Source organism: Typopeltis vanoorti, chromosome 18, assembly GCF_054136105.1.
Source record: "Typopeltis vanoorti isolate ZY-2024b chromosome 18, IOZ_Tvanoo_1.0, whole genome shotgun sequence".
Taxonomy (NCBI): domain Eukaryota; kingdom Metazoa; phylum Arthropoda; class Arachnida; order Uropygi; family Thelyphonidae; genus Typopeltis; species Typopeltis vanoorti.
In genome coordinates this window covers 108,965,716-108,979,594 of record NC_143566.1, presented here as the reverse complement: position 1 = coordinate 108,979,594, position 13,879 = coordinate 108,965,716, and the positions used below count along the sequence as shown (strand labels likewise).

At 36.2% G+C, this 13,879-nt stretch overlaps 1 protein-coding gene across 1 annotated transcript in view; it reads right to left on the bottom strand.

Moving 5' to 3' along the window:
* LOC150097052 (poly [ADP-ribose] polymerase 2-like) overlaps nucleotides 1–13,879 on the bottom strand; it is a 184,641-nt gene that overhangs the window by 109,911 nt on the left and 60,851 nt on the right. The window contains exon 8 of the mRNA XM_090407855.1: nucleotides 2,745–2,883. Coding sequence (XP_090263981.1) covers nucleotides 2,745–2,883 — 139 coding nt within the window. The remainder of the gene's footprint in view (nucleotides 1–2,744; nucleotides 2,884–13,879) is intronic.

Genomic DNA, 13,879 nt, shown 5'->3' with positions numbered 1-13,879 from the left:
TAAATGGTGACAACTTCCTATTTCAAATCATCTGTACACTTGTGTTCTGAACCAGCATGAAGATATTCTTAACAACAATAGCATAGTCAATGAAACTTTTCTTATTTCTTGTATATTCTCGCTATGTGAATTTGTGCACATCTTTATGTTGGAACAGGTATTAGTATATTCTGTTCAGGCCATGTCCTGGACAGAAATCCAGTAAGTGCCTGCCATTATTATTAGTTTTGCTGTTTTTTCCGAAATTTCCCAACACATCTCTATATATCTGGTATTCATTTCCCACTTTGCTGTTCAGCTCACCAACAAGGGCAAACTTTTCTTTTTTCTTTGTACCAGCTGCCTTCCCTGCAGTTAATGTATGATGACTCAAAATTCCTCTATTCTTTAATGCAATGTTTCTCAAACTTCAGATATCTGCATACCCCTTCTTAGATTTTCATTATTACCAAGTACCCCCTTATCAAAATAATAATAATAAATAAATAAAGTATATTTCATTGTAAATGTCTATTTTATTTGAATTTATATGTTCATGTAAACAAAAAATATGGTTTATTTTTAATAGAACAAAATTTGGAATAGGTTCCTCTTCATTTCCTGTCCATGAAAATTCACATTTCAAGTAATTCATTACATACCTACGAAGATTTTTCATCTTCTTCCTAGCTGGTTCTCTACAGATATCAGATGACACACCCTTATCAATTTCATTTGATCCAGATACAATATCAACGTTTTCTTGTTGCTTACAGCTACTTGTATTTGCTATATTGCTCTCTTTTGTGTGTTTTATAAATCCAGTCTTTAACCAATGATCCATACTTAAGAATTTGAAAGCTAAAAAAACTTACTGTATTTACTTGAATATAACTTGAACTTATTTCCCAAAATTAAAGCTAAAAAATCATGGTGCAAGATGTATGCGGGGATTTTTGGAAACTAAAGTTTTCAGAAAAAAATGAAAATGGTGTGATTTACCAAAAGCTCCTATTCGCTATCACTACTTTTGGCATCAAGAACAGTTTCCTTGTGTGCATCGTCAAAGTCATCTACCCAAATAGCTTCATCTACTTTTCCATTATTTCAAGCAAAAATTACCAGTAATTTACAAAACTTCAGATACGTAATGGACAATCCTTCACAAATGACTAATGAGAAGTAAAAGCAGAGCACGAAACAGACAGCAATGGTAGGCCAGTAGAGATAGAGCAGCTATGAAGAAGTGCATATGATTGGTGCGTATTAACAAAAGATCATGCGAACCAAAGACAAAGGCAAGCCAACAGTTGAGTTGAAATGCTAATCCTCTTCACCCGAATTCCATTATATCTGAAACACATTCACTATATATTTCTTAGTTTTAACATGTTCACGACGGAGTGGTGTCAAGCAAAACCATATGTTGCACCGGCAACATATGGTTTTGCTCGAGTCTATACAACAGGTTCTGTTGGAGGGGAGATGCGATTCATTAGTTAGTGCTGTTTTTATCCCAGTTGTCTTTAACCCCTTAACATACAAAGACGTCTGTGACAAGTCTTTTGTTTATTGCACCAAAATTGATTTTGCATTTTGGTTTCACATATAAATACAACCGAATATAGACGCTAGACAATCTTGTGCCTATTTCCTTTCAGCCGAGAAAAGTTGCCAATGGCGTGTATCGGCTATTTCGTTTGCATTTGCACAAATTCATCATTATTTTTCAAATAATGATGAATTTGATCCAGCAAATCACACTCGCTCAAAACTCGCCCAAAAAATTGGCAGAAAAACGACCGCTTTCTGATTTTTAATTGGTACGTTAAGGGGTTAATTTGTTGAGAAATATATTACACAGATTGCAAAAATCTCTGTACCTTATTCAGTGATACAATAAAACTACTGTACTTGTTTTTTTTTGCATCTTCAGTATAGTGACGCTATTGGGGAGGGCGTGTTGTTTACTGCACGGAGCGAGTTACTATCACCAGGACGTCAACGGCGGGGCGATAGTAACTCGCAATCTGAATAGAAGAATGTATACATAATATATAATTTATTGAGAAATATATACATTTAAAATAATTCTTTTCTTAATGATTCCATACACATACCCCCCCCCCCCCCCGGGGGGGGGGGGGTAATGTGCCACACTGTCCAGTTCCACATTCTGATATTTGTCCACATCACTCTGCCTGATACTGCCTGCCATTTAGAAGATTATTCTCATGTTTAGTGTTGACTACCAAAGCTACTCCTTCCTTTATATCTGACTGTTATTGCCTGAATATAATATCATACTGTTATTTAGAAGAATTTTGCCTGCTTTTTTCTCTGCCTCATTTATCTGATATATAATTGTTATCTCATTTCTTAGTCTGAGGTCACTCATAGGTCATAACTGTATGCACTTTCAAAATTCAGTAAAGCATTGCTACTTATCTGATTATCAAGGTATGCTTTTTTTATATTTCTATATAGAAAGTTTTTTTTTAAAAAAAAACATCATTTAAAACAAAGATAAAAGAACTTCTATGATTTTCAACTTTAAATGATAAAAAATATAGCAAGTATCTATATTAGATACGATATTTTTGATCATTTAAATTTGGGCATCACAGAATTCGGTATCTTTTTTAAATTACTGAAATAAAATAAAAATATAAAACAATAAAATCTTTTCTAACCTTACTTCAGTTACATATTAATGCAGAGTAAGAATGACATCTTAATAAATTCTCTCAAGTTTTTCCACTCACCCAAAATCATGAGGTATTCTTGTATAGAATTCATTGCAAGCTTGGATTATCTTAGAACCCATTTGTTGCTTGTTTATGCAATCTTCAATCTTTTTTAAGGCTACATACCCAGCTTTGATTTGTTCTGCTGTAAGCTTTCCTGAAACATATACATTATCTAATTTTTAATAGTTTCACAATACTATAGTAAATGCATTTACTAAATTAGTACAAAAAGACGAGCTTTTTTAGTTGGCTTAGCCAGAGGAAACTAACTTATCTCTCCAAAACTGTCTCATGTTTGTGGTTCATCATATGTTCAAAAATATCAAATCACCAAAATATTACAAAATTAATGTATTTACTGAAGAGAAACATATTCACGAACAGTGATCACTTGCAGCCACAGACAAGTAACGATGGTGCTACCAGGGTGAGAGAATATTTGTATGGCAACGACATTCCTTTTTTTTTTTTTTTTTTTTGAATACTGATTCCATACACTAGAGGTCAAGGGACCTATAGAAACACCAGTGCCATGTGTGCGATGCAGATGACTGAGAATTTTTTTTTTCTCAAAGAGTTGCAGTTGTAGTTGTTTGGGAATACTTCACTGTTCCATAGAACAGAAATGGATGAAATAAAAGTGAATGAATAGAAGCAGGTTCAGTGTGTTTGCAGTTGCATTCATAAAGGGGTGCCGGGTAGTTGCACCTCTTGTATTAACAGGTTCAACAGAAAGTGGAGGAATGATGGTTGCCAATTCACTGGAGCAGTAACCATGTAAGTACTTGTAGAATAAACTCAGTGCTGAAACACCATGCCTGTAAGATAGAGGTTGAAGTGAGTCTGTAAGAGAGGAATCATCTATGAGCCTAATTGAATGCCTCTGGATGGCATCAAGGATTTTAAGAGAAGTTTTAGGTGCATAACCCCAAACATGTGAGCAGTATTCTAAACATGGACAGATTTGGAATTTGTAAATAGCGAAGAGTTGGTTGGATGCAAAATAGGCTCTTGAACGAAAAAGACTGCCAAGTTTCTTAGATGCTTAGGAGACTATTGATGTGATGTGATGTGTTTATGCCATGGAGGTATATGTTAGCCCAAGCAAAGAGATCTGATCTTGTATGGTTATTTGTGTATTACTAAGAGTATGTGAGCTGGGTTCTCTTTTGAGTGAGAAAAGGCATGTTTGTGTTTTGGCGGCAGTGAACGTAATAAGGTTGCCCTTGTCCCATTGGAGGATAGTACGTAGATCGATATTTAAGGCACTGGTTGTAGATGATCTTGTAGCCAGGGATGTCAGAGTACTTCATGGTTTGTCAAATGAGTAGGTTGAGTGGAGAGTACTATTGTCTGTAAAGCTGTGAACAGGATTAGTGGTTATTGTGAGTTGATCATTTATGTACAGGAGAAGGAGAGCAGGTGATAGGACAGAGCATTGGTGGTGAAGCTCAAAAGAGAGGGAGCCATCTACTATGACTTGCAAAGAATGACCAGAGAGAAAGCTGGCTACCCAATTAGAGGGTGGCAGGGAGACTGAAGGATGAAAATTTGTTTAGTCGGTCTCGATGCCCCACACAGTAGAAAGATTTGGAAATATCAACAGCAAAAGCAACTCTACTTTCTATAAAATATCTCAAAGACCCTATAATGCACGGTGACATGGTGAGTTATGGGATGCTATCAAAAAAGCTCTTGGTCCTAATAGATGGCACAGCAGATCTATCAGTACCTATGGAAGACAGAACCTTAGCTGAGCAGAATAGACACACATTGGCAGGGTTGAAATGATCAACTTCATTGGATATGTGACTGCTACAGAGAAGGCAAATGGAAGCCAGTCTACTATCTTTGTCTTCCAAATAAAGTGGGCAGCCACCAGCCTGGAATACCAAAGTGGCACCTTGTGCACAGAGGGAAAAGGAATGTGCATCATCAATCAAATCAACTGATGAGAAACTACGATGGTAACCAAACTGATCTATTTCTCAATCCAACATCAATTCTTTCCTCTTCTCTCTCAGAAAAATAAGAAAAGAAACCTGAAATCTTCATCGCCTCTTGCAGACAGGAAAAACAGATATACTCCAGGAAGAAATGGTCCCTTCAAAGACTAAACATTTTAGGCCTCAATGAAACCTAATGGAAAGTGGTCAGACATTATGTGACCAAGATGAATAATACTCTTTACTTTACTTTTCTGGATCATAAGAATCTAACTACACTGGAGTAGCTAAATGGTTGATAACATATGAAAAGCTGTACTTGGCATCATTTTCATCAGTGACAAAATTATGACCTTTATGATTAATGCAAAACCACTAACCAATTACATGTATTCAGGTTTATGTCTCTACTGAAGCTGTTGAGAACACCATTGACCTTCTACAATAAACTAAATAAAGACTTTGAAGGAATACCATTAGAAATTATGGTGGATGAGTGTATGGTCGGTTTGGGCTTGGTATTAGAAATCAGAGAGGTGAAAAGCAAATAGATTTCTGCATTGAGAATGAAATGTATCATGAATACATTTTTCCAATCACATAAGCAAAGACCTTACTCCTGGAGGTTCTGTGCAGACAGATATGGAAATCAAATAATGATCAGAAACAGATGGAAACCAATGATACAAAACTCAGAGACTTGTCCTGCAGCAGGCTGTGGATAATCAGATCACCAACTGCTGATGTTAGAATCCATTTAAAAATCAAAAAGAACAAACCTGTAAATAGATATAATTTTACTAGAATCCTCAAAGCTTATAAGAATGAAAGTGAAGAAAGATTCATGAGATCTTACAGCACAGAAAGCTATATCAGATGAATTATGGAACAGGATAAGATGATCCTGACTGAAGCAGCAAATAAGTATATCTCAAAGCAAGTGGAAAGAAAATTAATAAGATACTTCCAAGAGAAAAAATTGATCTGATCATCCTCAAAAAAATTAAACAGGGAATGACCAACAAAAACAACAGAAATCAATAAAACAATAAAGAAATCTTATAGGAAGGATAAAAGATAAATAAATAATTTAATAAATAAATAAATGTTACTGATTGATCTGATCAACCTTGGGAAAATTAAGGGGTGGGGGGGGAATGACCAACAAAAACAACAGAAATCATTAAAATGACAGAGAAACCTTGTAGGAAGGATTAAAAATAAATCCACTAATGCCTTTTATTGCTCTATAGGGAGTAGGTGAGGCTGTTTAGCTCTATCTAACTTTCGGAGAATGAGGGACAGTTCAATCTCCACTGTAGTTAATCAGAGACTGATGACTCAAAACTATCAGTAACTATAAACAACATCCAGTAAAGAGGAGGTTGAAAAGTGATGCCATCGCATGATCCCTAACCATATTTATTGTCTGAAATAGTGTTGGTTCTATAATCAATTTTCTTGAGCTCACAGGATGAAAAACCCAAGTTTCTGGGAGGAAATAACCTTCTTGCCCATGCTAAAGATTAACTTGAAAACCAGTTGACGAAATTATCAGAAAAAGTTTCCCTAATTGGAGACTAGATTCAAACTGAGAACAGCTTTCTTCACTTCAAGCAGCCTAGCACTACAGATGCAACTACTATTTCCACATGGGTACATAGATCTGGAAAAACAAACATATATCAATAAAATATGCAAGGAGATAGTCCTATGTAGATAGCAATGAAATAAAGTTTCTCTTTACAAAAATCAAAAGACTTGCTAATAATTTTATGGGGGGTGGTGGAGCAAAAAGCTAACACAGATGATGACAGTGGAGAACTCCTCACCGTAAAAAGAGAAATTTAGAGAGATGGATAAAATCCTATGAGGATCGCTACAAAAATTCATATATACGATGGTGGTCTGAAAAGTTCTCAGCCTAACAATGAAAAAACAAATTTATAACTTCAAAATTATTTTTATTTTTCAACATAATCTCCCTTAAGACTAATACATTTATTCCATCGATGCCCCAGCACCATTGTCCCGTCCCTGTAGTGGTTATCAGTAAGATCTGCAAAATTCTACAGCTGCATTCACTTCTTGATTCAAAGAAAAACGCTGACCAGCGAAGAAGAGTTTTAGTTCTGGGAAGAGACAGAAGTCAGAGGGAGCCAAATCTGGGGAATAGGGTGGATGTTCCAACAATTCATAGTGCAGATCCCTTAATTTTTCTATTGCCAAAACACTTTTGTGGGCAGGTGCATTGTCCTGATGAAAGATGATTTTTTCTTCTGCAAACCAGGTCTTTTCTCAAGGATTTTTTTGTCTAGTCTGGTTAAAAGATCGGATTAATATTCCCCGGTTATTGTTTTACTCTTTTCAAGATAATTAATAAACAAAATGCCTTTAGCATCCCAAAACACCGATGCATGACCTTTCCTACTGATCGAACTGACTTTATCTTCTTTGGCACTGAACAACTGGCTTTTGTCCACTGTTTTGACTGCTGTTTGGATTCGAGTGTGTAATGATGAATCTAAGTCTCATCCATAGTAATAAATCAACACACAAAATCAGTTTTGTGCGTTTATTTATTTTTTTTACCAAAGTGCCACCATTTATAGATCATTTATGTACAGCCAATCAAGTCTTGTTAAAACGCTCCAAGCACTGTTCAGAAATTTTCATGCAAGTGTGTTGTTGATCTGCTGTGAGCAAGTGTGGAACCCATCTTGCACAAAGCTTTTTCATTTGCAATTCTTCATTGCAAATGAAAAAGTCCCAACCATTTCATGCACTTTGACTCGCTGGTCATCCAATACAACATCGTGCACTTGATCAATGATTTTTCTGGTGTTGTTACTTTTTGGACGTCCTTCATGCGATCATCTTCAAGGCTGGTTTGACCATGTTTAAACTTGGCAGCCCATTTTTTAATTGTTGAAAATGAAGGAGAAGAGTGCCCATAAACTGTTATGAACTTTAAATGAATTTCTTTCTGTGTTAAACCTTCTTTTCCAAAGAATTTTATAACCGCACGATACTCAATTTTATCCATTTCAAGGGATACAGACAACACTTTTGCACAGACAGCTGTATAAAACAAACTACTTGATAGAATGACTTGCAATTTCACATGAATGCTTAGGATAGATGTACCAAGTTAGAAAAAAAAAAAAATCTTGCTGATAGCGTTGCCATCTATGGTCGAGGCCAAGAACTTTTCAGACCACCCTCGTATATTAGATAATGAATGTTTGCACAAACATCGGAAAATGAACTTCCTATCCTCAGAGAGAAGGTGAAACTAGCTATCAAAAATATGAAAACTGGAAAAGCAACAGGTAATGATGGAATTTATAATGAGATGATAAAGAGTATAGGTAGAGGAGATTGGATTGGAGTAATGCTGAGATGCAATCAAATTTTGGATATTGGCATCTAGCCATTGGAATGGATGAAGATAAACTTTATACCAATCTATAAAAAAAAAGGCAGCACCAAAAAATGTGAAAAACATAGAACAATAGCATTAATCTAGAATGCAAGTAAAATCAAGCTTTACATAATCAAAGAAAGAATTAATAATCACCTGAAGGCTTGTCTATCTTTAGAACAGGCTAAATTCATGAAGAGAGACGGCACCAGGGACCCGATCTCAAATCTTAGACACCATATTGAGAAATCAAAAGAATTCAACAGCCCTTCTTACTTATGCTATATTGATCATAACCTTTGACTGCATACAACGGAAATTGAAGTAGAAAATAATGTCTAAATCTGACTTCCCCCTAACACCTTATCTAATAAATAAGTCAAATTTATAACACCAACCAAACTGCTTAAGAAATGATAAGAACTGAGTGCCATCCAGTGATCCAAATGATGAAAAATTTTGCAGGAATAAATTGTGCATCATGTGGAAGTGATATCTGATTAAAAAAAAAAAAAGTAGTTTCAAAATTCACCACCAGGGCATTGTAACACCAAATGAATTTGCATATCATGCAATTCGGCAGGTGTCAGGAGGGTTTAAAAAGATGGACACAGGGTTTTTCCCTTCATTCTGGTTGTTAATACCATGCACAGTGATAGTGCTAACCTTGCCCAACATGCAATGCTGTTGCTGCACTCTGCAAATTTAGTCACCCGAACAAATGTCGATGAGGTCCACTATCTCCACGTGCTCTGCGACAAATGATTAGTATTTTTTGAAGAAGCAGGATCAATGGGAGTTATACCTGGCAGAGTTCATAAACTAATCAGTTCACAAGTGAATGAAGTGGCTACTGCTGTTGTGGAGCAGGTCATGAATAACAGCGTTGGTTGGTTCCTGCATTGTATGTGCTGTATCAAGACACATGGATGTGCCTTACAAAACTGTCTGGAAAATTCTCTGGAAGATTCTGCATTTCTACCCATTCAAGATAAACCTGACACAGGAGTTTCAAAGTCCTGCAGGACTTTGAAAGTCAATGCAGAATACCCGCAATTGCTGGGCGTGGTCTATGCAAAACCTGCATACAATCCAATGAATTCCTTTGCATTCACCCAAAGTCACTGTCTGGTGGGTTTATAGCTTTGTTTACCATCAGACTATTATTCTTAGAGAACATTTGCCAGTCAGGTCCTGTGACCTGCTCAGTTTTAATACTACTGAGTAGTATCGTAATATGATAAACAATTTTGTTGTGCCACTGCTACAGTAGACCCTGTATATGGATTCAGTCATTTTCATGGAGGATGAGGCCTCTCCATATACCAGTCAATCCATACAGGAGGATATTTCAAAGATACTTCTTTGAGAACATTTCATGGAAGACAGAGTGATCAGCTGTGCATTTCCCACAGCATGGCCACCTTGTTCACCTGATCCGACTCCGAGGATTTCTCAACAAAGAGTTTATCAGGATCATCCCGATAATTTGTCAGCACTGAAAGCAGCATGTGCACAACATCAGCCCTGACAAGATACATTCTGCTGTTGAACACACTGTGCAAAGGATGCAGTTTGTTGCATACCAGGAAGGGCAGCATATTGAACAGTAGTCTGTGAATGCATAATGGAAGTCAATAAAAATGTGTCATTTATGCTTGTGTTGCTTTTCTCCTTCTTACATATATATATATATATATATACACACACACAAAAATTACTACATCTACATTTGGTAGATCATATACAGCCCCCCCCTGGTGAATTTTGGAATAACCCCCCCCTCAGATATCGCTTCTGCACAATGTATTCCTGCAAAGTTTTGCAGCATTTGGTTCACTGGGTGGCACTACACAAGGCCTTAAACAGGGATACTTTAATTTTGATCATCCTGTACACACTTGGGTAAAATCAATAGCCTCTATATATAAGTAGACAAGTCATGAAAATAATTCATGTACAAACAAAGTCTGCATGTGAAATATCTTTACAACAATTGCTATAATATACCATAATGCAAAAATTACAGGAAGGGTCACTAGCCAGACTAATTTCAACCTTTATTGAGGTGGTCTTATCAGTCGAGGTCAGAAACACGAAGATACCATAGTTAAATCACTGCAGATTATTATTATTATATGGGTACTTCCATGGAGACCTAAGACTCATTGGGGGGAGACTCAAACTATCAACACAATATCTATCATAACTCTCCTTGAAACCATTAACAGACAAACTCACAAATGACTCACACAACCCATTCCATTCATTCACCACTCCCCAAGTGAAGAATCTAGAATTACTAACCACACTCCTACCCTTCATTCTAGGGATGAACTCTTGTTCTACCCTTTTAACAAAGTGCTGAAACATTTCCCCTGCATCAATCCTACTCATATAAAAGCCTTTTAATAACTCAAATGTTTCTATTGTTTACATTATATTGAAAAGAAGAACATGTAAGAAAGTTTTAAAGCGAATAAAAGTTGAGAGCAGAGAGGCATGTGGCAAGTTTGTTTGCAAGGATAAAAAAATCAGAACTCCATGGTGGACACTGGAAGTTAAAAAGGCAGTGAAGGAAAAGAAGAAAGCATACCGAAAGTTCCTGACAAATATGTCAACTTCTGCTCTTAGAGAATACAGAGAGAAATGTAAGAAAGCTAAACACTGTGTTTAGCTTTCTTACATTTCAAAGTGTAAAACTAGCTAAACAAAAGTCATGGAGGACTTTGGCAAGAACATAGAAAATAAATATTAAGAAGGTGGCAAGATATTCTAGAGGTTGTTGAAGAAACTCAGAAATGGAGGAAAGAGTGCTGTCAAAGGAATTAGAGATGATAAAGGTGACATGAAAACAGGAGAAAAAGATATCCTTGAAGTATGATGTAATTACTTCAAAAAATTGCTAAGAAACTAGCAGTGATAACAGCACAGTGGTAGAAAAACACTGACCAGGCATGCAGTCAGGAATACAGATCTAGATATCTGAAGTAGAAAAAGCCATCAAAATCCTGAAATGTGGAAAGGCAGCAGGAGTAAACGATATTTGATCAGAAATGCTCAAATATGGAGGTATAAAAGTCTTACAGTGGCTGCACTGCATAGTTCAGAAGGCCTGGACAGAGGGCCGAATTCCAGATGATTGGAGTAGAGTTCTCACAGTACCCATATATAAAACGGGAAATAAAACTGAATGTGAGAATTAGAGGTATTTCTCTATTGAGTGTTCCTGGTAAAAAATGTGCAAGTATACTTGAGAAACGGCTGAGAAGAATTGCGGAAGAGATGCTTGGCGAAGAACAAGCTAGATTCAGATCAAAAGAGGCTGCCAGGATCAGATTTTTACTTCAAAACAGATTGTTATATTACCATGATTTCTCAACTAAGATCTGTATTTAAGTTTTGTAAAACTGGAAAAGGCATATGACAAGGTGCCAAGAGAGGAGCTATTCAAAACGCTAGTTATATGGTGTCAATGGGGCATTATATCAACCAATACTTACTTAGTCTTTGAGATGTAAGTCAGCAGTTAGAATTGAAGCAAGTAAGGAAGGTGGTTTAATGTTAAATCTGGTGTCAGAGAAGGATGTACATTATCTATATAGATCACATTATGAAAGAAAGTGGTATTAAAACTGATATCAAAATTGGAGATGTTAATCTCAGCTCTTTGCTTTATGCAGATGATGTTATACTTCTAAATAAATCCACTACAAGTCTGCAAGATTCCCTGACTAAATTGAATAACTGTTGTAATAGATATGATACGAAGGTCAGCATTAAAAAGACAAAGACAATGAAAATAGGCAGAAACATTGAAAATATCAACTGCATTGTGAATGGAGAACCTATAGTATAAGAAAAACATTTCAGCTACTTAGGCATGATTTTTAGTGAAGATGGAAAATTAAATATGGAAATAGACAACAGAATCAACAAAGCTGGTATGGTAAGAAGTCAACTGAATAAATTTATTTGGAATAAGAGAGAAATTAGCCAAAACACTAAATTAGCTATATACAAGACAGTGTTCAAACCAATTTTAACTTATGGATCTGAGAGCTGGGTCAGAAGCAAACCACTTGACCAAAGACTAGAGACTGCAGATATGAGAATCCTGAGAAAGATTAGAGGCATGAACAGATGGCATCAATGGCAATATCATATTAAAAATGAGGATATTAGGAAAGAACTTGACATTATTAGCATCCAGGAATGTTAGCAGAGCTAATCTCAGGTGATCACACTTAAACAGAACGGGAGAAGAAAGATTAGCAAAACAAGTGTTCTTTGCCAGGTTGGCAGGAAAAAGACCAAGAGGAAAACCAAGATATAGGTGGAGTGATACAGTAAAAAGTGCCTTAGAAGAAAGAAATATAAAATCTGATAATATTGGAGTCTTGACAGGTAACAGACTGATTTGAAGGAAAATTGTAGACAGGAAGTTAGTAACGATGTAAAATTTTTCATGTAGTACTATCATATCCTGTGCACCCCTTGAGGGTATACGAAGAATTTGATGATGATGTTTCTATTATATCCCCCCCCTTTTCACTTATCGACCAACGTTTGCTATCCAAAACCCTCAATCTATCCTCATAAGGAGCTTCCAGAGACCACTCACCAGCTTGGCCACTTGCCTCTGGATCCTCTCCACCACTTCTTCATCTCCAAGAAACTCAGCTGACCTGACCTGAGTACAGTAATCCAGATTTGGTCGTATCAAAGATTTATAAGAGGAACGATAAACTCCCTTATCTCTGCTTGTTAGTCTGTTCTTCAATAACCAAATAATCCTTTGAGCTACCCTGGCTAATTTAGCAATATGCCCTTTAAACCTCAGCTCTCTACTACTATTACTACCCTCAAATCCTTGGCTTCATTAATTTTCTGGATTTTCCTCAAAGTGGGAAAGTGTAGTAAAGTTATGTAGCTTGTAATCTTTGTATTCCAAAATGCATAACTTTATACTTTTCCATATGAAATTGACATTCATTATGTTTTGTTCATATTGTCAGCCTATTAAATTATCCTGCAAGCTCTCTACATCATCTTGTTTAACTATCGTCCTACTCAACTTTGTATCATCAGCAAACAACTGAACATCTTTCTTCAAATTATTTCCTATATTATTCATGTACAAATTAAACAGCAGCACACCACTAGTCACCTGCCTTCTCCTAGATTCTGCTCCTCTATATGCTACTTTTTTGGTATCTGTCCATCAGCCACCCTTTTATCCATGTGATATCCTGTCAAATGCCTTGCAAAATCCATCAGCAGCATCATCGTGTTACCACATTCTCTTAAACTGTAAGCCAATATACCATCCAAATCCATAGCAGTATTTGCATTCAGATTTTGCAATATACTGAGAATCTCCAATTCTTTAACATCTATTCTCACATCAGTCCCTGTCACCTTTGTCATAACAATATCTTCACTTGGATGATATAGCCTTACAAAATTATCACTCAACAATTTCATCTGCCTCTGTTACCTCTCTAACATTTGTACTCACATTAAAGTTATCCTTAAGTAGTCATTCTTCCTCCTACTTGCCACATAATGAAAAAACTCATTGGGATTTGCCTCTGCCTGTTCAGCTGATTTCTTCTCTTAACCTGATTTTGCCTTCATTACCATGCTGGTCACCTTTCTTGCCTGATCCTTGTACTGCTCATGAGTTAACTGATCACCTTTCTCCTTATGTACCCTGTGCAACATTTTCTTTGATTGCAGCTCATGCTTAATGATAATACTCATTCATCTAATTCCTG